Source organism: Girardinichthys multiradiatus, chromosome 5 (genome assembly GCF_021462225.1).
Source record: "Girardinichthys multiradiatus isolate DD_20200921_A chromosome 5, DD_fGirMul_XY1, whole genome shotgun sequence".
Taxonomy (NCBI): Eukaryota; Metazoa; Chordata; class Actinopteri; order Cyprinodontiformes; family Goodeidae; genus Girardinichthys; species Girardinichthys multiradiatus.
This window is the reverse complement of record NC_061798.1, coordinates 9,046,608-9,073,128: the sequence shown is the minus strand read 5'-3', so window position 1 is coordinate 9,073,128 and position 26,521 is coordinate 9,046,608. Positions and strand designations below refer to the sequence as shown.

At 41.3% G+C, this 26,521-nt stretch overlaps 2 protein-coding genes across 2 annotated transcripts in view; both read right to left on the bottom strand.

The window, feature by feature from the left end:
- Nucleotides 1–14,033, bottom strand: part of usp43a (ubiquitin specific peptidase 43a) — a 221,709-nt gene extending 207,676 nt beyond the window's left edge. The window contains exon 1 of the mRNA XM_047365938.1: nt 12,853–14,033. Coding sequence (XP_047221894.1) covers nt 12,853–13,467 — 615 coding nt within the window. The 5' untranslated portion in view covers nt 13,468–14,033. The remainder of the gene's footprint in view (nt 1–12,852) is intronic.
- Nucleotides 14,034–23,940: 9,907 nt separating this feature from the next.
- cfap52 (cilia and flagella associated protein 52) overlaps nt 23,941–26,521 on the bottom strand; it is a 28,121-nt gene continuing 25,540 nt past the window's right edge. Inside the window, exons 13-14 of the mRNA XM_047364659.1 lie at nt 25,221–25,332; nt 23,941–24,138 (exon numbers count right to left, since the gene is read on the bottom strand). Of these exons, the coding sequence (XP_047220615.1) occupies nt 23,954–24,138; nt 25,221–25,332 (297 nt within the window). The 3' untranslated portion in view covers nt 23,941–23,953. The remainder of the gene's footprint in view (nt 24,139–25,220; nt 25,333–26,521) is intronic.

The window sequence follows — 26,521 nt, the reverse complement described above, 5'->3', positions numbered from 1 at the left end:
GTGGGACAGATGGAAAGAGGGAGCTGTGGAGTGAAGGAGTGATGCTGGCAAAATACAAGGAGCGAGCGCGTGATCATCAGTATCTCTGTCAAGCGGACAGCACAGTTGTGACAGGATTAGAAAGCACAGATTTATTAAGCAATCAAATAGGAAAAACACCGGAAACTGCAAAGGATAAGTGGGAATAAGAGACTAAAAAGGACAGCACTGAGTATGGGCAGAGGTATGAGGTCAAGAGGTTAGGACTTCGATGATGAGGTGACTTTTAGACAGACGTCACTGCTGCACACTTCTTTATCACTAACTGTTATGTGCGTGTGTGTGTGTGTGTTCTTGTACTTGTTTAATCGCAAAGTGAGGACATTTTGACAAAGTGAATACATTTTCCTGGTCCTCACTTTTTCAAATTCCGTTCTTGGGACAGGGGTTAGGTTTAGGACTAGGGTATGAATTGAGTTATTGTTAGGGTTAGGGTGAGGTAACTGGTTAGGGTTAGTGTGAGGGTCAGGGTTAGGGTTAGGCACTAAAAATCAAGAAAAATGAATGGAAGTCAATGGAAGTAACTGAAAAGTCCTCATAAATATAGTAAAACACGGAGGTGTGTGTGTGTCGCAGCAGGGTGTGTTATTTTCGCTTATCACTTTCATATCTGTTTGCAAGAGTGTCTCAATGAAACTACCACACAACCTCAGACACAGCGGCCAATCGGAAAAGTTGAATTCCTGCACTCCTGTATTACTGCATAGTTATCCAGTGAAAGGAAAATGTTACATGGTTTTCTAGATTTTCTATGAATACAGATCTGAGAAGGGCAGTGTGCCTTTCTACTCGTGCCTAGTACGGCCTCCCTGTACTCTGGTACCCCTAAATAGAATCCTGTGCAACCAATTGCCTTCAAAAGTCAACTAACTAGTATCTCAATAAAACTGTTCTGTGAAGGCCTCAGAGTTTTGTTAGAGAACAGCAGAGAACAAATAGCATCAGGGACACCAAAGAACACTGCAGACAGGTCAGGGAGAAAGTTGCACTATTAAATCCATCACCTGAAAATGAAAGGAGTGTGGTACAGCTACAAAGCTACCCAAACATGGCCATCCACCTGAACTGACAGGCTGGGCAAGAACAGCATTGATCAGAAGCCTGTGGAGCAGCGTCATGTTGAGTGGAGCTACTCTGAGCTGATGGGAAGATGGAGCTAAATACTGGGTAGTCCTGGAAGAAAACCCCCAAAACAGGCTGCCGAGATTTGCCTTCAAACAGGACAACACTTTCCATCCAAACTAACTAAATCTCAGCTAGATTTCAGTGAAGAACAGGAAAAGAAAAAGTAATCTCTACACGAAGGCTGATAGAGACATACCCCCATAGGAGTTTTATTTGTGAAAACTGGTGGAAAGCCATGATCCTTTCCCTTCTACTTCCCAATTATGCATTCAGTTTTGCAGGTCCATCATATAACACCCCAGTGAAAAACACTGCAGTTTGTGGCAATATAAAGCTAGCAATGACATCTTCTTCTTTGCTGCATGAAACTCATCGTAGAGATCTCTGCTTCCCTTCTCACCACAAGAGCGACAGGGTAGTTAGGCTTGACTTTGCCGTTTGGTTGAAAGGGGTTGACTGGCACATCTGCAGCTCCTCTTCCTCCTCAGTCAGATTTTGACATGAGACAACACCTTTTTTTAAAAAAGCCCTGTTCAAAACTGGCCCTGTCATGAAGGTCGGGGACATACTAATGGTCTCTCGGGAGTCAGAGAGCGAGAGATTTATTTTTCTGTGTTTAATCCATTCAAAACAACTGTTTATAAAGAAGATTCTTTTCAGAAATATATAAAAACACTTTTCAATCATCTGAGCTGGTTAATCAAAAATCGGAATGAAAGGTAAAACGTTGCTTTTTTGCGTGCATCAATGCAGATGTAAACACCATGCAAACATAAAAAAACATTAAAAAGAAAATGGCAGCAGCTGAGACTCAGACCGGAGGAGGAAAAGAATAGCAGGAGGAGTTGAATGCCAACTTCCTCCAGACACCTACACTCCTCAAAGCCGACCTGCACATGGGTCAGGTGGCATCTGAAGTGCTTGTTGAGTAAACACTTCCGAGGTATTCAAGGAGAGGATAAAGGTGGGCGGAAGTCTCAGGCTTAGGCGAGCTGAGAGATTAATGAAAGACCTATTGATCTCAAGAACTAAGGTCTGAGCCCACAACACACTGGACCTGTTTGAAGCAAACATTCTGTCCTTTAGTGAGCCTGTTCATTTTAAACCTATTCTATTTTTTGGTTTGTGGTTTCTTAAGAATACCACAAGTAACAAAACAGTTCACACCTCCAGTGTCTTACTGGATCAAGAAGATACAGAACATTTCATTTCCATTTGGGATTAATAAAGATTTTAAAACTGAAATGAACTGAATGGAGTGTAGTAGGTATACAGGTGGTTTTAGTTTTTAGAGCCCTAATAAACTGGACCCAGTCTGGAATAGGGGTCGGTCCTTAAGACATTATGTTTAATGCAGTCAGAAGAGAAGGCAGCAGAGAGCGAGAAACATTGGGTTGGAATCATTCCAAATAAATAAAAGTAGTACTTCATGTACTCCATGGCACAATGCAGCAGAACCAACAGCTGTACAGCTCATACATTTGATGTAAATGCCTACACATATCAACGGTTCGCTCACAGAGTTGCCCTCTGAGGAGCAGAGAGCGAGAGGCCTGACCAACACTGGACAAAAGAACAGAAACGGAGAAGAGCTGCTCTAATCGACAGCACAAACATACCAGGCACAATTTCCTTATATTTTCCACAAACATTGAAAACAATTTGAGAAAAAAAAAAGCTGAAGTAAAACTCGAGGGAAATGAAATCTGCATTAGTTTCTTTGTGGCAACAATGATTCTTGGTCATAAATCTAAAACAGCTGTTTATTTCTCTTTAAATAGGGTCAATTTTAAAAGAAAAGCGCAATCTGTAAGCGCAAAAATGCAATCTCCATCCTCCAAGAGATCCATCCTTGTCCCTACGGAGAAAGGTTTGTCAAAGACTAGCGCTAGTATTATTGAATGGTGTGCTGTCCTGATCTCAAAACCATCGAAGGTTTATGGGTTTAGCTTGGGTACGCTGTCCAGAGGGACCAACAGACCCACACTGGCTAAACTGGGACAAATATTGGTTGAAGAATTTGATGTTGTTCCTCAGCAGTGTGTGACCAAGCTGGTGAGGAGGAGCATGAGGAGGAGATGCCAGGATGTTGTGGTTGTGGACACTTCTCCCACACACTGCCGAGGTCCCCTTTTGTTACATGAATGAATTGTTGAATCTAACGTGTATTGTTCCTTCAAACCTCAATCATTTTTTTTTCCAGAAATATTGTTGAAATCTGGTCTAGTCTCATCCTTGTGAGTGATATTTTCTCTAGAGGACGCTGTCTCATTGCACACGTGTGAGGATGATTTTGTGTGACTTATTTTTGCACTGAGGAACCATTCTATTGTGGATATGACAGGATCTCTCACACACATACACTCTCACTTTTTTAACTTTCCCTTTTAGTGGTTATTATTGCTCATTTATAAAGAAAATACACTTTTACCCAGTTAACGGACTAAACTATGGAATAATCCATGAAATATCCAAACTGATAGATGCATTGATTACAAGGTGCTGGATCCTGTTCAGGAGGTCACAATCTGACTCCAGTGTGAAAACTTTTTTTTTCCTCCCCACTAACCTTATTTAACCTTGGATACTGTTGCCAGCGGGAGTCCTGGCGGACGTAACTAGTCGGGTTTTGACAACATATTTAGTCAGTGGTGGGAAAAGATCAGCCTTCAGAGAGAAATCTCACTCCTCAGAAGTAAGCATGTTCTTATCAAATCATAGCTATGGGTTGAAGGCCCGATGCAGACCAATGCTATTCAAGATTTCACCACATATGAAATGGTAACATTTTAACTCCATACAGACATGAGCAAATCAGTAACCTGATCAGTTGGCTAGGGACAGATAGGTTGTATCTAATTTTATATCTGAAAAGCGGAATAAAGGTGAAGGATACAAGACATGGTGAGCTTTTCCACAACTAGAAACAACAACAAAGAAGATAAAAGCATGAGTTAAAGTCAAGAGATGATAAAACCCAGATATGCGCCTGTGTAGCATCCACAGTTGGGGGCATGACCTCTCTGTGCAGCAGAGGCAGGGATGTACTCCACCAACATTCCCTGCATCCACACCCAGATGTCTGCTTTAGAGTTTTACCTTTTAACCTCTACTTCACCTCTCACTATTAGTGTAGTGTATGTGTTAGCCCCCCCCCCACATCCATCCTACTGTGTAAACATTGACGGATCAGAGACCTGGCAGGGAAGAAATTTACTATAAACATTCATCAAGAAAATGAGCTGCCGCTCTCCCTCCCTGAAAAGAGCTGTCTGCCAAACAGGCCTGCTTGGATTCCTTAGTGGCACACTGACTGACACTGACAAATTATTAGGCAGGATAACCTTTGGAGATCCTGGACACGCTGCTGACACACAGGTGTGGCTGGAAGCAGAACGGACAGAATGTCTAATTACGGGCTGCTTTGTTTCATTTTTCTGCTGCTGGGTGCTGTCCGATCGCCTCTGCTGAGGGAACAGACCAGACTTAGGGCACTGGTCACTTACAACTTGCACTTCTGCCACTCTCTGTGCCCATATTCATCTATCCATTTCTGTTCACAAAGAACCTTCACGGTCCTCCTAGTCTTATGTTTAAAGATACACCGAGAAACTGTCTGGTGACTGGAATTGGCCAATCTTTGGAAACTAAAAATACAATATTTTTCCAAATGAAACACACCATATCAAGCTCTAACAACACAACTTGGTGTAGAAGTATTGCAGGAAGAAAACTCAACCTTTTTAATATCAGTACAGTAGATGGGAAACTATATTCTTTGGCAGCATTTTGGCTCTTCCTGCAGGCTGTGACATCATAGGGACTTTGACAGATAACAGGAAGCTGAACATATTACAGCAAAAATGTTCTGTTTTGGGCTGCACAGTGGAAGTTGGCAGCTCTGTTGCTTTGCAGCAGTTGGTCCTGGGTTCAACTTCCGACCTGGGGTCTTTCTGCATTGAGTTTGGATGTTCACCCCAGCGTAGGTTCTCTCTGGGTACTCCGCTTGCTCCCACGGTCCAAAAACTGTTACGTTAATTGGCAAAACTAAATTGCCCGTAGATGCCTGTGTGCGCATGGCAGGCACCATGCCAAATTTGAAAAGGTTGGCAGCCTTTTGGAAGGCCTACTGTTAAGGTATGAGTCTACCAACTCTGCAGGGATTTCACTAAGGATATGATGCTTACAGTTAGTAATGCTAACTGCTTCTTCTGCAGCCATCATCCCGAGAGCTTTGGATTCACCTCAGACATCCAGTGGGAAACATTGCAAACATTTCTCATGGCAAATAAAAGGAGTGCATGTTAAAAACCAGTCATGCTCCATAGATGAACCACTCTGAAAATCTTCCAACCTTCCCCATTTCCCTCAGATGTTCCAAAGGGAGGGATTCAGCAGCTGATTCTGCAGCTGATCGGCACAAAACGGGCCGGCAGAAGGCTCTTTGGGCTCCTCTGAAATTCAGAAATTGATTCTTTGAGGATTCACAGCCAAGCCTGTAAATTCCCAGCTGAGAAGGCAACGGACAGCGCAGGGCACTGCATTAATTTATAACTTCAGTGATTGAGCCTGACGTAGAGTCTAACTCTGTCATTATGTTACAGTATGGCCGAATATTTCAGGACGGATTTATTCCCTTACATAAATTAGAAGAACAACACTCTGATGGGTCTCATGTTGGAGAGCTCAGCGCAGACATGCTCCTCCTCGTGTTTCTTTATTATCTTTCCTCACAGCAGAGTGGCTACACTCATGCTGCTGTCCGCCAGCATTTCTCTTATCATAATTACAAGAGGACTCATTTCTGTGCAAGAGGCAAGCCGTGTAGTCCTGTTCCCTTCAGCGACTCGAAGATGGGTGATGAAGGATGAAATTTACATGTAGAAACGTTAAGCTCCATTTTATGAACAGTGCTGAAGTCTTAAAACAAACTGGGCCTCCCATCTGCTGTGCTGAAAAAGTACAGCAATCAGAGGCAGCCGGGCCGAGCATTTCTGTGCAGCTCAGCACAAGGAGTCCAGGTGGTGTATGTCCTTACTGCTTTATGGGTCTACAATGTATACACTGTCAGCACTTAGAGTGAGAACTGGCGTGGCCCTCGAAAAAGAACAAGAACTAATGTGGAGAAATAACTTCCCTGCACTACATCACTGTCATATAGCCAGGACACAAGGCAACTGGCTTCATCTTGCAGACCAGACCGCAAGTCTCTGGTGCTCAACATTTAACTTCACTGGCGTTTTTTTAGCCGATGTTGTTGCATTATAAGTTATTAGAAGAAAAAAGATTACAAAGCAGACATTTTTCCATCAAATAAAACCTAAAATATAGACTCCTCTCCCATGGAGATTTAATTAAAAGGGAAACCTGATCTAATAATATGCAATTATCACCTTGATCATAGGAGAGATTGTTAAAAAGCAATGGGAAAACAATCTACATGTTTATTTCATATTCTGGAGTAGAGAGAAGGCCATTGCTTTATGTTCGAAGTTCAGGATAAATGAAGAGTCAACAATTACCATTTGCTTTGAGGCTGCAAAATAATAAGCAGGGAAGCACCAGATCATTGGCCAGTGATCAACATCTAACCATATTCCTTTTATCAGCTCCAGATGTGAAATCTGTTGGTTCTTTTCCGTTTATGAAACCATTTTAACCATGCTGCTTGTTGATGGATTAACAGTCCGAACCAATCCTGGGTTCAGAAGCACTTAATTTTGGAGTTCATTCCAAACCCTGCTTTCAGTCATAAATGGGGACAGTCTTGTAATCCTTTCATTTTCTGTTGCATTCAGAATGTCCACCTCAATCAGGGAACCTGCAGCACGTTCTTTCTTTCACGTTCAGAGTTTTTATTGTTGACTTTACACATAAGAGTGTGTACAGTATGTGTTATACAGGTCCTTCTCAAAATATTAGCATATTGTGATAAAGTTAATTATTTTCCATAATGTCATGATGAAAATTTAACATTCATATATTTTAGATTCATTGCACACTAACTGAAATATTTCAGGTCTTTTATTGTCTTAATACGGATGATTTTGGCATACAGCTCATGAAAACCCAAAATTCCTATCTCACAAAATTAGCATATTTCATCCGACCAATAAAAGAAAAGTGTTTTTAATGCAAAAAACGTCAACCTTTAAATAATCATGTACAGTTATGCACTCAATACTTGGTCGGGAATCCTTTTGCAGAAATGACTGCTTCAATGCGGCGTGGCATGGAGGCAATCAGCCTGTGGCACTGCTGAGGTCTTATGGAGGCCCAGGATGCTTCGATAGCGGCCTTTAGCTCATCCAGAGTGTTGGGTCTTGAGTCTCTCAACGTTCTCTTCACAATATCCCACAGATTCTCTATGGGGTTCAGGTCAGGAGAGTTGGCAGGCCAATTGAGCACAGTGATACCATGGTCAGTAAACCATTTACCAGTGGTTTTGGCACTGTGAGCAGGTGATAAGTCGTGCTGAAAAATGAAATCTTCATCTCCATAAAGCTTTTCAGCAGATGGAAGCATGAAGTGCTCCAAAATCTCCTGATAGCTACCTGCATTGACCCTGCCCTTGATAAAACACAGTGGACCAACACCAGCAACTGACACGGCACCCCAGACCATCACTGACTGTGGGTACTTGACGCTGGACTTCTGGCATTTTGGCATTTCCTTCTCCCCAGTCTTCCTCCAGACTCTGGCACCTTGATTTCTGAATGACATGCAGAATTTGCTTTCATCCGAAAAAAGTACTTTGGACCACTGAGCAACAGTCCAGTGCTGCTTCTCTGTAGCCCAGGTCAGGCGCTTCTGCCGCTGTTTCTGGTTCAAAAGTGGCTTGACCTGGGGAATGCGGCACCTGTAGCCCATTTCCTGCACACGCCTGTGCACAGTGGCTCTGGATGTTTCTACTCCAGACTCAGTCCACTGCTTCCGCAGGTCCCCCAAGGTCTGGAATCGGTCCTTCTCCACAATCGTCCTCAGGGTCCGGTCACCTCTTCTCGTTGTGCAGCGTTTTCTGCCACACTTTTTCCTTCCCACAGACTTCCCACTGAGGTGCCTTGATACAGCACTCTGGGAACAGCCTATTCGTTCAGAAATTTCTTTCTGTGTCTTACCCTCTTGCTTGAGGGTGTCAATAGTGGCCTTCTGGACAGCAGTCAGGTCGGCAGTCTTACCCATGATTGGGGTTTTTAGTGATGAACCAGGCTGGGAGTTTTAAAGGCCTCAGGAATCTTTTGCATGTGTTTAGACTTAACTCGTTGATTCAGATGATTAGGTTCATAGCTCGTTTAGAGACCCTTTTAATGATATGCTAATTTTGTGAGATAGGAATTTTGGGTTTTCATGAGCTGTATGCCAAAATCATCCGTATTAAGACAATAAAAGACCTGAAATATTTCAGTTAGTGTGCAATGAATCTAAAATATATGAATGTTAAATTTTCATCATGACATTATGGAAAATAATGAACTTTATCACAATATGCTAATATTTTGAGAAGGACCTGTACTCTCGAGAAAAAAGAATTGGAAAGAGCAGGTTAGACGTGAAAGACAGATGGGTCATCTTTAATTATAAAATCCCAATATCTTCAAGAATGCCTTATACTGACTATAAATATCAATGATTCATTTAGCCAATCGGATCAGTCCTGAGGAGGATGACCGTGGCTGATAGGTTAAAGTCGACAGAGATTGATTGGCATATGCAAAGCTTAAATAAAAATAGATAATGTTCAGATGTTCATTGATGCTGCGCTCTGAGTTCACTCAGTCAGATAAATGTTAGGAATATTTGGTTTGATCTTCTTCTAATCTTTCATTTCTACTACCTTCGTCAAGGAACCTGCAGCATATTGTTAATTATGCCCAATTATTGTTACATTTAAAGCAATAAAAAAAGATCACACAGAAAAGAGCTGGTCTGTCCTCATTATTGGGAAGAACAACCAACAGTTTGGCAAAAATCTGCTGGTCAGACCTCATCTTGTTAGGATTCATTTTTTTCATGTCTGAGCTCTGCTTCATGTAAGCAGGATAACATCGCTATCAGGCACACACACCTCTGGTGTGTGTGCCTGATAGTGAGGGAATTAGTGAACCCAGGACCGATCGAGATATTACTATGCCAGCAAACAAATAATTCTTAACTTCGCTTGTCTGTTGTTTCTCATATAAATTAAAACAAAAATATCCTTTAAAGAATCTACACATCCTTTGTACTCTGTGGTTTAATATCAGGGTTCCAATGTAATCTGGATTAATTACATAAGCAAGTACAGGATATGATTCATTTTAAAAGGACCGGATAGACTTTGTACACTTGAGTCCTGATCCCACTTTCTAAATGTTGTATGCATCCCACAATCCACCAGTGCATGAATCTACCAATCACTTTGTCCGTTCATTTATGCATCCATCTGTCCGCTTATCCATCATCCAACCATCAGCCTTTGCTTGTCCATCATCACCCACCCCCACCTATCCATGTGTCAACCATCCATTCATCTCGGGCTCCATGTTTAAAGACAGGCCCCTCTAGAAATATCTACCAGGAATTCACAGAGAAGTCTTTTTATTTATACTTAACAAACATACAAAGAATTAAAAACTTGTAAATATGACATGTGATATGTTAGGTGAGATTTTTAAGTATCTATGTGTCTTTTCCGAGTGTGATAGAGAACTATTTAAGCAGAGAAATAAATGATATTAATGAAAAATAATATTGAAATGACTCTATTTGTGCTACATTTTGCAGACAGAATGACCAGATCCTAATATCAAGCAAGAAAAAAATCCAGAAAAGAGATTTTCATTAATAATCGGGGGGTTCCTTCCAAACTAGAAGCGTGTCCGTTTGGTTACGAGCAATGTCACCCTTTCTATGCTCAAGTCGTTCTCTCCCAGCCTCTCACTGAACACCATTATTGCCTTCCCAGCAGGGGGCCTTCCTCCTTCCCAGGTTGAATGCACTTGCCACAATAAACATCCTCGCTTCAGTTTCACAGAGGAACAGGCAAATACGTACCAATCACTGCGTTTCAGCAATGGGGCGCTTGAAGAGAAAAAAGGTGAGTAAAGGACTTTTGCTTCAATATTGGGGGACAATAGCTGCTCAGAGGAAAGTGAATGTGTGATGTTTCTAGTTTATTCACCTAAAGCAGAGATGTCCAAACCTTTCGCCAAGCTGGAAGGATTTGAGGGCCAAGAAAATCATTTTTTTAAATTAAAGATACAAGTTAATTTGTGATTTTTTTTTTTTTTACCCACAATAAATTAAACATCCAAAATTTTAACAAAACTAACAAAGTAGACCGACTGTCGAAGAAATGGGATCTCTAAATCATTTCAAACGCCCCATAAAAAGGAGCTTGCTCAAATGCCTGCAATAGTTTCTTACATTTTTGGGGTTGACTGTCTGCTACTTTTGTCCAGAAAAAATCTTGCGGCTGAGCAACAAAAGCTGGATATGAGTTGTGGATCTCTGCAACTCCTCTAAGGTTACCATGGACTTTCATTCAGCTCCTATAATCCATGCTTTTCCCTCACTGTGATTGGTGAATTATGTTGGCTACGTGATTTTTGTAAAGTCCCTAGGATTCTATTGGCTCTGATGGTTCAATGGATGTGTCAATCATCCAAATTGGCAAATGGGCTCTTGAGAAACTGCCCTGCACAACTTAAATTGTCTGATTAATTAACGTTTTTACACACAGGGCGCAGACCGCATGGAAGATTATTTTTTTGCGGTACTTCGGCTCTTATTTTGTCTTCTTTTACATCCTGAGAAATAATGGCAGCTAAGAACAAGACATCCCAGAACCATTTAAATAAACCTTGTAGTTCCCGAGATACAGTCAATTCATTTTCAAGCAGATCTCATAGAGGCCTAAGGTTTAAGAAGTTAACAGTGTGCAGTGACTCAAGTTTGGTTCACATCTGGAGCAATTTACAGTATCTCAACATTTGTGTTAAACTTCCTCATACTTGAACCTCTGAGTGGTTCCTCCTCAATAAACCTACTGGTTCCGTCTCATTCATCTGACAAGGAAGAGCGTCTCGAGGAGTACAACTCCGACTCACTCCAGCCCTTTTTAGACACCTCTTGTTGAAACGATGTAACAGCTAAAGGCCTTAATGTAGAGTGGTCACATGTTTACAACAGATGTTTATCTTAGATAAGAATGCTCGTTTCCTTTTACATCACCTACGAAAGTCTGAAAATGCAGTCAAACCACTAAGAGGACTGGAACAGGTAGGTCAAATCAAGATACTCCAGGCTGAATGGAATCAGCCATTAGATGACAAGCTACCACTAATTCAACATCTACAAAAGATTTAAAGCCAAACCTAAAAGTAGTAAGGCGTTCAGCCTACTAAACCACAATCAATAACCTTCACACCTTACATTTTATTTCAAATATTTACTTTGCCTCCAGTGACTGATTTATAAAGCTCACCAGAGATCAGGATCTTTCTGAAACATTGCTGCTGTTCTGGTAAAGTATCCTGCTACGAACATGGCACTAACAACAGGTTTCACCAGTTTGTTTTTTCCTGAACAGAAGTAGATTCACGTGTGAAGAATGTGAACAATTCAACCTGAGGATTGGAAAAATCCCTACTGTTCCAGGTTGTTGTGGCCCTAAATGGTGTACAAGAATAAAATGATTCTGTCTGACAGGTGGAAATATTATAAAGGTCCAGCTTTAAGCAAGTCTTTAAACACTGATCCATCTCCGGCCTGTAAAAGGAAAGATTTTAAACTGCCTTTAAAGACTGTATAAGTGATTGTATTATTGTATGCATCTTGGTGCTGATCCCCAATATGAGAAGCTAACAGAAACTTTCCAGAATGTTACCATGGTTACAGACAACGGTAAGAAATAAATCAATGAACCAGCTCTGTAGTTCTGATACCCCAAAAACAAAATACCAGATTCGTGAAACCACCTTTTTAAAAGTCAAAAACTATTTGTGGTGTAAACTACATGTGGAGTGGATATCCTGAGATAATTCAAAAAAACTTCCCCTTTCTGTTCTAGAAAGCACAATCATGTTTATTCCACATTTGTCTCCCTTTCTCCGGTCTTGGTGTCCATTTGACTTCAAATGTAGGCTGAAGACGCAAAGATAAACCAAGTCAAGGAAAAACCAAGTTACAAATGTTCAAGGAGGATCTGTAATCTAGCCAGTTTTATCTAGTCAGGATGGTTTCATTTTGAAACTTGAAGTAGTTCATATCGACAATACTACCAGCATTTTTTCCACAAATGCTACATATATAAATACACCAAGTCACCGGTTTCTGACTTGTGCTTGTTGTGATTATATCATCTCAACTACCAACAAAGAATAGAGAGCAGTTGTTGTTGTTTTTTTTTTTATTAAAAACTTCCCATTTAGAGATACCATGCCGTGAAAACCGTACTTCACCAAATAGCTCGTGTTCTGTTGTAAGTAAATATATTTTTCTTAGTGGAAAAAAACCACCACAGTATCGCATCTTTAAAATATCTTTTCATTGTATCGCTTTGTAGTATCTTTTACCAGCCGGTGCCCCATTTAGCAGGTTCCACCTCCACCTAATTGTAAACTTGTTGGAGGGAACCAAGAGTCCAAATTCAAACATTTCTAGAACTCTACAGCCGACAGAGCACTAGGTAGCAGCCCCCGTCCTCACCTTGAACTCCCCGGACATCTGCGGGGTGTAGTCCAGCGTCCACAGCGCTCGAACCAGCGACGCCAGCTGCTCGGTCACTTCTCCCCCGGAGCTCGGCGCCTCCTCCGCCCTCACCTCCCCGTTCGCCCCCCTGCGGCGCATATCCGATTTGTACTGCCCCAGCCCGAGGTACTCGGCCAGCAGGTCCGTGTTGCTGAGGCACTGGACCACGGCGTTCATGAAGCAGGTGTTGCCGTGGTTCTTCAGTCCCAACACGCCGGGAGTCTTGTCGCCGTAGCACCACGACAGCCGCTCCTTCACCGAGCCGTGATAGGAGGAGACCGCGGAGCTCCTCTTCGCGGCTCCCTCCCTGGAGGTCTGCGAAAAGTCGTCCCTGAAACCGCCCGAGGCGTTCCTCGCGAAGCCGCCGTCGTCCTCATCCGCGTCTGGCGGCTCTGCGTCGCCGAAGTGCCCTAAAGTGCCCAAAGTTTTCAGGATCCTTCCCATAAAATTCCCAAAAGAACGCAGCGATTTCCTCCTGACGAACTTGCCACTTTTGTATTTGTTCTTCTTTCGCTTCGACGTTTTAGGTTTCATCGGCTGTTTTCTTGCCTGGCTCTCCTTGCGGGTGTCCATGGCTCATGCAATCGCTGAACGGGACTGGGAGAAAATGAAAGAAGATTGAGAAGAGTGCACCTGTCTGCCAGGCTGTCCACTCCTCCTCCTCCGCTTTACTTCCCCCTCCACTCCACACACCTTACGGCTCAGCAGGCACCGATTCGGTGCCAATAAGGCACATGATCATTGATACAATTGCCCGGGCATCTCGCCGCGTTTCGATGGGTCACGATCTGTGCAGGATCTACAGAGCACAGCGGCGTGTCCCCCCCGCACAGCCAGTCCAGTGGGCTGCACTTCCTCATCGAGGACTCTCCGTGATGAATTGAGCGCCTGGCGGTCTTTGACTCCCCTTACTCCGCTGTTCTCGCTCTCTCCCCTCTTAGTGCCCACCCACAAGACGAGAATTGAATGGACCTGATCACACACGTTTGCCATAACTGAAACAAACATGGGTTGCTGCAGGGAACTGCTGAGTTTACCTTCAACTTTTAACGTTTGTAAAACACTGGTAAGAAGGAAGTTGACTACACTAGATGTCAAAGTTCTGTAGATTTAAACTGCCCCCTGTAGGACCGATCACAAAATCACCTGTCTGATTATTCCAAAAAGTGGCAGATAAACCATCCATGGCCTTTCTACAATGATTTTATCTTTGAGTCTGAGGAACATCAAAACCTCGTCGGAGTTAGTAAAAATACAGAGGTGACAGATGGCTCCAAGTCTGATCGGGAACCTCCCATAGATCGGTGTCCTCTGTTCTGTACAACTATCTGTACAGGTCCTTCTCAAAATATTAGCATATTGTGATAAAGTTAATTATTTTCCATAATGTCATTATGAAAATTTAACATTCATATATTTTAGATTCATTGCACACTAACTGAAATATTTCAGGTAGTTTTATTGTCTTAATACGGATGATTTTGGCATACAGCTCATGAAAACCCAAAATTCCTATCTCACAAAATTAGCATATCATTAAAAGGGTCTCTAAACGAGCTATGAACCTAATCATCTGAATCCACGAGTTAACTCTAAACACCTGCAAAAGATTCCTGAGGCCTTTAAAACTCCCAGCCTGGTTCATCACTCAAAACCCCAATCATGGGTAAGACTGCCGACCTGACTGCTGTCCAGAAGGCCACTATTGACACCCTCAAGCAAGAGGGTAAGACACAGAAAGAAAGTTCTGAACGAATAGGCTGTTCCCAGAGTGCTGTATCAAGGCACCTCAGTGGGAAGTCTGTGGGAAGGAAAAGTGTGTCAGAAAACGCTGCACAACGAGAAGAGGTGGCCGGACCCTGAGGAAGATTGTGGAGAAGGGCCGATTCCAGACCTTGGGGGACCTGCGGATGCAGTGGACTGAGTCTGGAGTAGAAACATCCAAAGCCACGGTGCACAGGCGTGTGCAGGAAATGGGCTACAGGTGCCACATTCCCCAGGTCAAGCCACTTTTGAACCAGAAACAGCGGCAGAAGCGCCTGACCTGGGCTACAGAGAAGCAGCACTGGACTGTTGTTCAGTGGTCCAAAGTACTTTTTTCGGATGAAAGCAAATTCTGCATGTCATTCGGAAATCAAGGTGCCAGGGTCTGGAGGAAGACTGGGGAGAAGGAAATGCCAAAATGCCAGAAGTCCAGTGTCAAGTACCCACAGTTAGTGATGGTCTGGGGTGCCGTGTCAGCTGCTGGTGTTGGTCCACTGTGTTTTATCAAGGGCAGGGTCAATGCAGCTAGCTATCAGGAGATTTTGGAGCACTCCATGCTTCCATCTGCTGAAAAGCTTTATGGAGATGAAGATTTCATTTTTCAGCACGACCTGGCATCTGCTCACAGTGCCAAAACCACTGGTAAATGGTTTACTGACCATGGTATCACTGTGCTCAATTGGCCTGCCAACTCTCCTGACCTGAACCCCGTAGAGAATCTGTGGGATATTGTGAAGAGAACGTTGAGAGACTCAAGACCCAACACTCTGGATGAGCTAAAGGTCGCTATCGAAGCATCCTGGGCCTCCATAAGACCTCAGCAGTGCCACAGGCTGATTGCCTCCATGCCACGCCGCATTGAAGCAGTCATTTCTGCAAAAGGATTCCCAACCAAGTATTGAGTGCATAACTGTACATGATTATTTGAAGGTTGATGTTTTTTATATTAAAAACACTTTTCTTTTATTGGTCGGATGAAATATGCTAATTTTGTGAGATAGGAATTTTGGGTTTTCATGAGCTGTATGCCAAAATCATCCGTATTAAGACAATAAAAGACCTGAAATATTTCAGTTAGTGTGCAATGAATCTAAAATATATGAATATATATGAATCATTTTATTTATTGAGGGACAGCAGCGACCCAAACCAACCTGGCCCAATGTGAAAAAGTAGATTCCCTCCTGCACATAAGTGGTGGTGCCATCCTTGGTTGGCAACAGTTGCTATCAAGCATCTGCAATAACTGCAAGTGAGTCTTTTACATCACCGTGGAGGAATTGGCAGACTTTTCTTTGCAGAAATGTACTAATTCAGTTATACTGGAGGGTTTTGAGCTTGAATGCCCTTAAGGTATACACTACATCCTTCAAAAACCTTCATTTAGGTATTTTAACTGTTCAGAGGTGGACTTGCTGTTGTATGTTGGGTCATTGTCTTGCTGCTTAACCCAAGTGAGCTTGATCTTAAGGTCAAGAACTCATGGCTGGATATACTCTTTCAGTTTAGTTTTACAGAGAGCAGAATGCATGTTTCCATTTATTAACACAGGTCTTTCAGGTCCTGAAGCATCAAATCAGCTCCAGACCATCACACTACCACCATGACTGACCTGAGTGAAGTTGCTCCCCCCCAGCACACACCTTCCTCAAATCTAACAAAACTGGAGTCAAACATTTGTGCTGTTTTGTGCAGCAAAACGCTTGTTTGTGCTGCTTCAGTCGGAAAGATATTCAAGGTTTACTTCGGTGAATTCTTGGGTAACCAAACTGAAAACATTTTTTATAGCCATAGATGATACAATCAATAATGATTTGTTGTTAGTTTACTTTATGCAAATAGAAAACAGAACAACATCAAGGCAGGAGAATTTCATCCCAGTTCCAGATCAGCTGACAATAATCATCTATCTGTACCTGGCATTTTCTCAAATGTCCTAAATCACAATAATTACAGCTTCGAGTGACATAAAATGATTGGTTAAATGTAGTGCCAGTCAAATAAACTGACAATCAGAATTACTGACAATTCTATCACAGCCTTTTCACCAGATATCTGGTCAACTGTTAATTAGCTGGGCAACTCTAAATAAAATGAGCAACTTGTTGCTTTAGCGCCAAGCATTCACACAAAACAAAAATACATTTACTCCAATATTTTTTCTCCTTGAGAAAGTCCAAACACATGTTAGCAGGGGTGGGGGTCATGTAAATGGTTAAAGTGGGTTTTGGAAAAACATTTTCTGGGCTCTTTCTGAAGGTTATTCAGAGTTAACTTCTTTACACCAATTTTCTGCTATTTGTCAAAAATGTACTTTTTTAGTTATTAATCATCTGATTTAGCCCTGAGGCCTCTACATATAAAAGATGTAAGGGGTTTTCTTTGCATAAATGATTTGTAGGTTAGTGTTAAAAAGGTAGAAACTAAACAAAACTATTTCTTCTATTCAATTCAATTTTATTTATATAGTGCCTATTCACAACACATGTCGTCTCAAGGCACTTTACAAAGTCAATTCAATCGAATCCTACAGATTTCAAGTCAGGTACATACATTCCAATTAATCCTAACTATCAAACAGTGCAGTCGGATTTAAGTTTATTATTGAAATTGTTTAAAAGTTTTTCTGTCTAAGGAAACCCAGCAGATGGCATCGAGTGACTTGCTGCATTCACTCCTCCTGGATGAGCATGTAGCGACAGTGGACAGTCACTTCCATTGACTTTGCAGCAATATCTCATATGGATCATGCATGTAGCGACAGTAGAAAGAAAACCTCCAGCAGAACCAGGCTCAGTGTGAGCGGCCATCTGCAACGATGGACTGGGGGTTTGAGAGAACAGAGCAGAGACATGAAAAAGAACACAGAAGCACTGATTCAGGGTGTACTTTCTATTGAAAAGAAAAGTGAAACATTAATGGATATAGCTCCATTAGAGGCTTCATCAAGGATAGAAAGACCACTAAGCAGATGAACTCTGAGCCAGTTTTCAAGTCTAGATTATGAAAGAGAGCAGATACAGCTAGTCACAGTAGAAGCTCAGCCAGTAGCTACGTCTAGGAGAGACAGAGTTACACTCTGAAAGGCAGGGCCAGGTGTACAATCTGTAGACGATGAGCATTAAGTTGTTGGCAGCAGCAGCTTGGCCGATGCCCCCCTCCAGGAGGGTGCCACAACTAAACACAGAGCCAGGCCAGATGTAGCTTCTAGAAAGAGAAGAAAACAAAGGGAGCACATAGAGTTAAAAACTGAAATAACAGCAAATAATGTAAAATTGGAGAGTAGTATGAGAATGTAGCAGAGAGAGTGAAAGTGGTCATTGTGTCCTCCAGCAGCCTAAGCCTATAGCAGCATAACTACAGAGATAGCGCAGGATAACCTAAGCCACTCTAACTATAAGCTTTATCAAAAAGGAAGATTTTGAGCCTAGCCTTAAAAGTAGACAGGGTGTCTGCCTCATGGACTAAATCTGGGAGCTGGTTCCACAGGAGAGGAGCCTGATAACTAACGGATCTGCCTCCCATTCTACTTCTAGAGACTCTAGGAACCACCAGTAAACCTGCAGTCTGAGAACAAAGTGCTCTGTTAGGAACATATGGAACCATCAGATCTCTGATGTATGATGGAGCTAGATCATTAAGGGCTTTATATGTGAGGAGGAGAATTTTAAATTCTATTCTGGATTTAACAGGGAGCCAATGAAGGGAAGCTAAAGTAGGGGAAATATGATCTCTCTTTTTAATTTTCATCAGAACACTTGCTGCGGCCTTTTGAATCAGCTGAAGGCTTTTGACTGCATGTTTTGGACATCCTGATAGTAAAGAATTACAATAGTCCAGCCTTGAACTAACAAATGTATGGACTAGTTTTTCAGCGTCACTCCTGGAGAGGATAAATCAAACTTTGGCAATATTCCGGAGGTGAAAGAAAGAAATCCTAGAAACCTGTTAAAATTTGTTATGAAAACAGTTCTACACAGTGCCCTGTGAAACTAATTACACCCCTTGAACTGTTACAGCCACAAACTGCAGTCAATTCTATTGGAATTTTGTGTGGTAGACCAACAAAACAAGGTACGTAACTATAAAAAGGAAGGAAAGTAGTACATGGTTTAGTTCGTTTTAACATCACTGGAGGAATTGCAGTGATCCACAGCTCAGGTGGGGAAATTTGTTGACAGGACAGCTATCCTCAAATGAAACACGGTGGTGGCGGCATTATGCTGTGAGGAAGCTTTTTTTCAAATGGGACAGGAAAGCTGGTCAAAGTTGATGGTAAGATAGCCTGTGAGACGCTGCAAAATACTTGAGACTGGGTAGTAGATTCATCTTCCTGCAGGACAATGACCCTAAACATACAGCCAGAGCTCTAATGGTGAAGACAAAAGCATGATCAAATGACCCAGTCAAAGTCCATAACTAAATCTAATTCAGAAACTGTGGCAAAACTTGTAAACTGATGTTCACAGATCGTCTACATCCAATCAGACTGACCTGGAGCTATTATTCAAAGAAGAAAAGGCAAAAAGTTCGGAACCAGAGCTTTTGGGTCTCTAAATGTCCAAAGCTGGTGCAGACACACACCCCCCCCAAAGGACAACGTAGCCTGGCCAAAGATAAGCCTTAACTGCCTTAACCTGTCTGTCTAAGCTTCTGCAGAAAAGAATGTAAGCACAAAATTCCCCAAGAAGAGACAGTGTCTCTAATTACATCAGCAAAGCGGTTTTCCTTCCACTGCCCTGAAAGAAGCACTGAAAGAAGCAGCTTTTTGTTGCACTCTGCCTGCATGAATTAGTCCGACCAGACGCTCCACCTCAGGTCGAGAGGCACCAGCACCCAAGAAACTCAGTGGCCCTTGGAACTCCTATTCATCAGAACAGTTCACGTAAGAGGTTGTGTCTGGACAGAGGAAATTGGTTTAGGATCATTTAAAGTTTGGTAATTTTGATTGTGTTTTGGTTTGTTCATGCCGCTTGAGGTGCAACAGGCCTTTAAGCCCTGATGCTACAAAATGTGTTTTGAGTTGTGTTCTAAAGTTAGGACAAACTTTGTCTTAATGACTGGTTTAAACACTGTTGGTACGGTATCATGGGTTTGCTCGTTTATATCTGTATTTTTCAACATGCTTCTCACTAACCTGTAAAAAATACATCCGCTTAGTGAAAAAAAAAGGGCAATATTGTATTTGTTATCCCTATTGATAAGAAGCTAAAGCTCTAGTACTAAACGGTAGTGACGATTAGTTCTGCTGTGTTTGCAGCATATGGTAGCTCATGCTGTCTGCACTACAATCGGCCATTGCACAGTGCTAGTTCTAATGTGCATATTAATATTTATATGAATTGTACTTAAAGATATGCATGTTTTAAAGGAATTGCTAAATAAGTTATTTTCTTTGTGTTACCTAAACTGCTAATTCTGGATATGACCTTATCATACCTGCAGTCCGACGGCCAAATTGTTGTGTTTGACAATAGCTGTGTCAAACCCCAGGGGCTGCATCCTTAGAAAGCTGCATTTGTAGGCCAATTACATCATAATGAGTCGAGGAAAGCTGTCCAAATTCAAAGGCTCCTCCAAATGCGGCCGACAAATTCGTCCTTTTTCTGAGATTTAGAGTATGGGTCTGGTGTATCCTTCTTAGCCCACCCTATCCCATGATTCATTGCAGGTCGTAGTGGATTGTTCAATCAAAACCAGCAATGGTGGAAGATAAGTAAAAACTGTGAATAAAGTTGGATATATTTTGCTTTCTGTAAAGCAAAACAAATTTTTATGATGTTATAAGGGGAGAATATAGCTGTGGAAATCTGAAATATCTGCATGGGTTATCAAGATATCGCTTAATAGCAAAAGTGCTCTGACGTTTTTGGAGATGTCCGCTCCCACTGTTCCGGGAGCTCACAGTACGCTCTGTTCCTAAAGAGTTGTCTTTATTTTCATGACTATGAATATTGTAGCTTCACACTGAAGGCATCAAAACTATGAATTAACACATGTGGAATTATATACCGAACAAAAAACAGTGTGAAACAAATGAAAATATGTCTTATATTCTAGGTTCTTCAAAGTAGCCACCTTTTGCTTTGATTACTGCTTCGCACACTCTTGGCATTCTGTTGATGAGCTTCAAGAGGTAGTCACCTGAAATGGTTTTCCAACAGTCTTGAAGGAGTTCCTAGAGATGCTTAGCACTTGTTGGCCCTTTTGCCTTCAGTCTGCGGTCCAGCTCACCCCAAACCATCTCGATTGGATTCAGGTCTGGTGACTGTGGAGGCCAGGTCATCTGGCGCAGCACCCCATCACTCTCCTTCTTGGTCAAATAGCCCTTACACAGCCTGGAGGTGTGTTTGGGGTCATAAATGATGGTCCAACTAAACGCAAACCGGATGGAATAGCATGCCGCTGCAATGAAAAGGTGTGTCCAAACTTTTGGTCTGTACTGTATGTATGTTAGTGTTTAAGCTGTTAAAAGCTTTACAAATAAATAAAATCGCAATTGTCATCAATGTTTTTTTATTTATCGTGTTATATTTTTATATCTAGGAACGTAAAAGAAAAAAACAATGTAAGCAACAGTTATTTACAGTAGAGACAGCGGGATTAACCTTCAGGCTCCATTAGTGCGGCTTCACAGCTCTGTGCTTACTGTTACGGTTGCTAAGCGACAGAAGTTACACTGAAGTAAGGGCGGGAACAGCTGGTGAAAGCTAGACCATCCAAATTCACAGCCTATCACTCAAGGCCTTTGCAGCCATCGAAGGACTCGGCCTATGTAGCCTGGGTCGTTCCAAATTCTTTAAAACAAACCTTGGTTCCAAAACAAACATTCATACAGAATAGTGATATCATTGCATGATTTTATTGGTTTTTGGTTTTATTCTTTTGTTTTCCTTTTGCTATAGTTTATTAGTACTGGGGACTGAGGCCTCTGTATATGGGTCGTGTGCTCTACTGCTACACCACACACCCTGCCCAGTTTTCCTCATTCTTTTAATTTAGAATGTTGGCCTAGTTAAGGAATTTGTTAATTGAAGTATTTTGACTGGAAATTTAAGTATTCTGTTAATAAATTCTTGTACTTTACAGAAGAGTTGTTTGTTTTTATTTGGTATGCAGGGTTTGCTGTTTGAGAATGCCACGACATGAATTCACTCCAACATCTATTATTCTATAATAGCAAACCTCACCAGGCAGGTTTTCATAAAACAATAACTGACAAAGACTGAGAGCTGTTTGGATTTTGACTCTGCTAATCAGGCGGTGCCTCGACTTGGTCGTTTTGATCTAAATTAATAACGCTGGCACTTATTCATAGTTACTCACAGGCAAACCAAACATATTGTTGCACAACAGCTGTAACATCAAGTAGTTCAATACTTTTGGAAGCACTGTATAAACTCATGTTTCTCAAAGAAGTAACTTGCTATCTGCAGCCATTAATATCCCCTGCATAAATGTCTTGTTTTATTGCATTACATTGGTGAAGGATCTTTTTGTATAGAGATATTTATCCTGCTGTACAAATCTTTCACATCATTGCTGCAGCTGCAGAAAGACCAGACAAAAGCTGGTAAAATGAATTATGTTTGAGCCATTTTAGCCAGACACATTATGCGCAGCCCTGATTTTCTAATATGGATCTAGCATCTTTTATGCAGTATTCAGTTGCATTCTAATAATCAGAGGTTTAATTTCACAGCTCAGCAGTGCTACAGATTGAATCCAGTGGACCAGATATGCTGATTTATTGAAATAGATATTCAAATATCTGATCTTGTTTTTTTTCCATGATTTTCTGAATATTCTTCTTCGTTGTGGGAAGAGAAATTAACCCTTTACATTGGAACTAAAGATTACCAAACTCTGGGGCAAACTGGACCATTTCCAGACATTAGAAGATGATAGTTTTAAAGCAGCTGTAACTCTGTTTATGAATGATCAGTGTGGCAAAAAGAAAAGGAACTGATGATTTCCGATTTTGCATGTGTGTTTTTTTCATTTATTTTGTTTGGACTGGAAGTTAAGTTTCTGTTGCAGCTGCCTTGACCTGCTCTTAACCCAAATTCCAAAGCATATCGTAGTTAAGATATTAGTTAGCAAGAACCATGCACAAGTAACTGCTTTGGAAGATCCTTTCCAAACCTTCCACAGCTCCATTTGGATATTTATTTCGTTCTCTCTGCCATACCCTCCCCACCTCTTCTGGGGGAGGAAATCTTTAAAATATCTTGTGAAATCTTACTTGCATGAATTTAAGACACAAATAGGGCCTAAATTTGAGTGTAAGTTGAGCTATTTGACAAATCCTGGCTTTAGTTAAATGCCTTGTCTGAACAGTTGTATCATTTTCACTCACATTCAATCTTTTTTGTGGACTTTATAGACAGGTTCCCTACATATTTTTAACTCAAGTATCCATATTTTTCAATTCAGATTTCAAAGGTTCTCTGTTCTTTTTAGCCATAAATACAAAGGTTCACTCTGAACGGTCAGGCCTTTAATATGCAACCTGGAAAAACTGAAGAATGGATGATGGATAAAACTTTTAGAGAATGGAGAATTTCCAAAAGAAGGGGATTTTGGGAAAGTATGGCATAGGAGTCCTCTTTAGACTACATCTAGCAGTCTATTTGTTCTCTTTGTTCCTGCAGCTAAGAAACACTTTGAAAGCATGATGATCCTTCTGCTGTGCTGAAATGTAGAAATTCTAGTCTCCAGAAGATAGGCAGGTGCAGGTGTGTGCTAGATATATCAGAATGGGTTCAGTTGATATTTTTCTGTCAAATAGAAAATCTTGAACCTACCTTTCCAAGTTTAATTTACACAAAAATATTCTGTTCTACCACCTTAAAGGCCTGATAGAGCTTTGCAGAGAATTTCCTAATTTCTTAAGATGATTTTTTGAGTCACTCTCCAGACCATCTGCCTGCTAATTCAGGTTGGTACCTTGAAACCTGATGGTTCCACACTGGGAACCTTTCTAACTCTGAGAACACTTGAAGCATTAAAAAGGATCTTGTTGCATTTCTACTTGACACAATTTTATTGCAGAAGTAAAATAAAGAAACAAATACTTATAAGCAGCACTTTTCTTTGTGACTTACTGAGAGAGCTCAAGACAATGACATGTTCAATTAGTAATACTGTGTGAATCCAGTCCCATCCTCTGTTCCTCCATCACATCTGTTCTCCTTAGAGTTTAAATCCATTCTGCAATCTTAGTGGAACCATTTAGAATTTGCTATTATAACATTTGCAAATAAACAATAAAAGAAAATGTTTGTTTAACAGTTTAATAGGAAGAGGGAGGGTGAGGGAACTTCCATCTCCAAATGCCTCCGTCGGCACTGGCACTGACCAGGATGCAGTTGTTGGAGCAGATCCTGGTGCAGGAAATACTGGCACCATGACGCATACCTACGTGGGTTATGTCTCCAAGCATGAAGTCCCACACCTTCACCTGCTTGTCATCTCCACCTGGCAATACAAGAAGGAGAAAATATTTTAATAACATGAAGGAAAGCTGTAAAACTGTCTGACAGTGTCAGCAGGGGAGGAGAAAACATGGGCTCTGAAGAGGTGAAACGTGCTTAACGAGATGCAGGAGTAAAAACAAGCCATATGAAAAATACCCGGAAAAAGAAACTTAAGAGAACCCAATTCTATATAAAGGCATAAAACATAAAATAAAATCCTGTTTTCATCAAGATGTCTGAGCATGATCTGGTGGAAAGGAGCAGATGTATGATGATCATAGCCATCTACAGTTTTTCTAACAAGCTTCCATATACTTATCTTGGGAATCACAAAAGAACCCAGAACAACATCTAAAGCACTATAGGCCTCCCTTTCCTCAGTGAAGATCAGTGTCCACATTTCAAACAACAACAAAGAATCTGGGAAAAACTGGCATCCATGAGAGTGAAAACCACTGTTGTCTAAAAAAGCAAAAAGACCTATTTCATATTTACCAAAAAAACATCTTGGTCAAAAGATTTTGTGACTAAGAAGAAAAAAGTGAAAGTGTTTGGAAGGTGTGCGTCCCATTACATCTGGCATAAAATAACACAGCATTTCAGAAAAACAGCATCATACCTACAGTCAGACATGGTGGTGGTGGTGTAATGGTCTGGATAACTATCATGAACTCTGATCTCTGATCTCTTCTGATCTCTTCCAGAAAATCCTGAAGGAAATTCTGTAGTCATCAGTTTATGACAATAATGGCAATAATGAGCAAGTCCAAGTCTAAATAGGAAAAAAAACATCATGGAGATTTTGGAGCGGCCTAGTTAAAGTCGGGGCTTATATTTGATTGGGATGCGCTTTGATTGTAACATAAATATTCCAAAATCCTTGAATGTGGCTAATTTAAACAATTTACCTCACAGAAGAAAGCTATAAGGGGAAAAAAACTAATTTTTTCAAAGACTGTATGTAAACTTCTGACCAGAACTGTATTTGACGAGCTATAAACCCCAAATAACACACTCATTAAGCTTGGCTCAGACCAGTAACACTGGTGACACAATGCAGAAGTAACACTGAGAGCAACAGACCTGTCACAAAGTGGCTGCCGTCCTGTGTGATGTGCATGCCGTTGATGGCCCCTGACTGGGAGCCCTCCAAGTCCCTGATGGAAGAGCCGTCACACACATCCCAGTAAGTGACCTGAGAGTCAGATTAGCACACAGACAAATTGAAGTTACAACGGCAGCTATGATGTATTCACCTCTAGCACTCACTCTGAGAAAAAAAGGTTACATATACGAAGCAACAGTTCTAGTTGTTGGGTAAATTTCACATGTATTTGAGTTTTTGCAGAAAAGCACTTTATAAAAACTACATTCTGACCAGTTTTCTGCAGACTGTGGTATTGATGACTGATCGGAGTGGACTCCAGAATGCAGACGGAAAGGCAGATTGACCGTAAGTAAAAACAGCTTTATTTAAAGCAAAACAAAATCACTCTCCGGTGGAGGCGGGAATTAAACTAACAAGCGTAACAGGCACAGACGACAAAGTAAAGTGATGTTTCCGCGACGAGTAAACAGAATGATGGTGTATATAAAGGACAAGACACAGGTGCAGACACAAAGCAGAAACTGATTGGCATGATGAGGGTGGACCGGATGAAGCTGATTATAGACTGGTAGAGTGAACACAATGCGTGACAAGACCAAAACAGAAATCCAAGGACACAAACTAACCGAGAGAAACATAACGTACAAGACATAAACTAGAAAACGCTAAGAACCAAAAACAATACTAAGAAAATAAAGCACAACCAGGAAAATAATAAACAGAAGCAGGATTCAAAACATACACTGGAAATAAGAATAATTAAACCCAAACAAAAACTAAAACACCCTCAAATCATGACAGTATCTTTATGTTGTCATTCTGCTACTCGGCATGTGGCTTCTCGCTACCTTTTTACAGATTTATTCTATTGCTATGTGTAAAGGAGCTGGCTAAAATCTTACTAGCTGATCTGAATCAGATTTAATAATCCCTGCAGGTTGATGGATGTTAAAGTAGCAAGTTTTACAAAAGGTGTGTATATGGACAGAAGTTATTCATAGCACAGGCAGCAAAGCAAGGGCTTCCAGAGTTGCTTTGTATTGAACTCCTCTTTCTCATCAACTCTGACCTTTCTCCCAGTGTCTACTGAAGCATGATGCTGTCACCACCATGTTTAACCTTGGGGATAGTGAGTCAGGTTAATGTGCTGTGTTAGTTTTTCACCAAACATAGTCTCATCAAACCATAGTCTTCTTCCACATGTTTACTTGTGTTTCCTAAATGGCTTGAATGGAACAGTTCTTAGGACTTTTTATTGATGAGTTTCATCATCCTA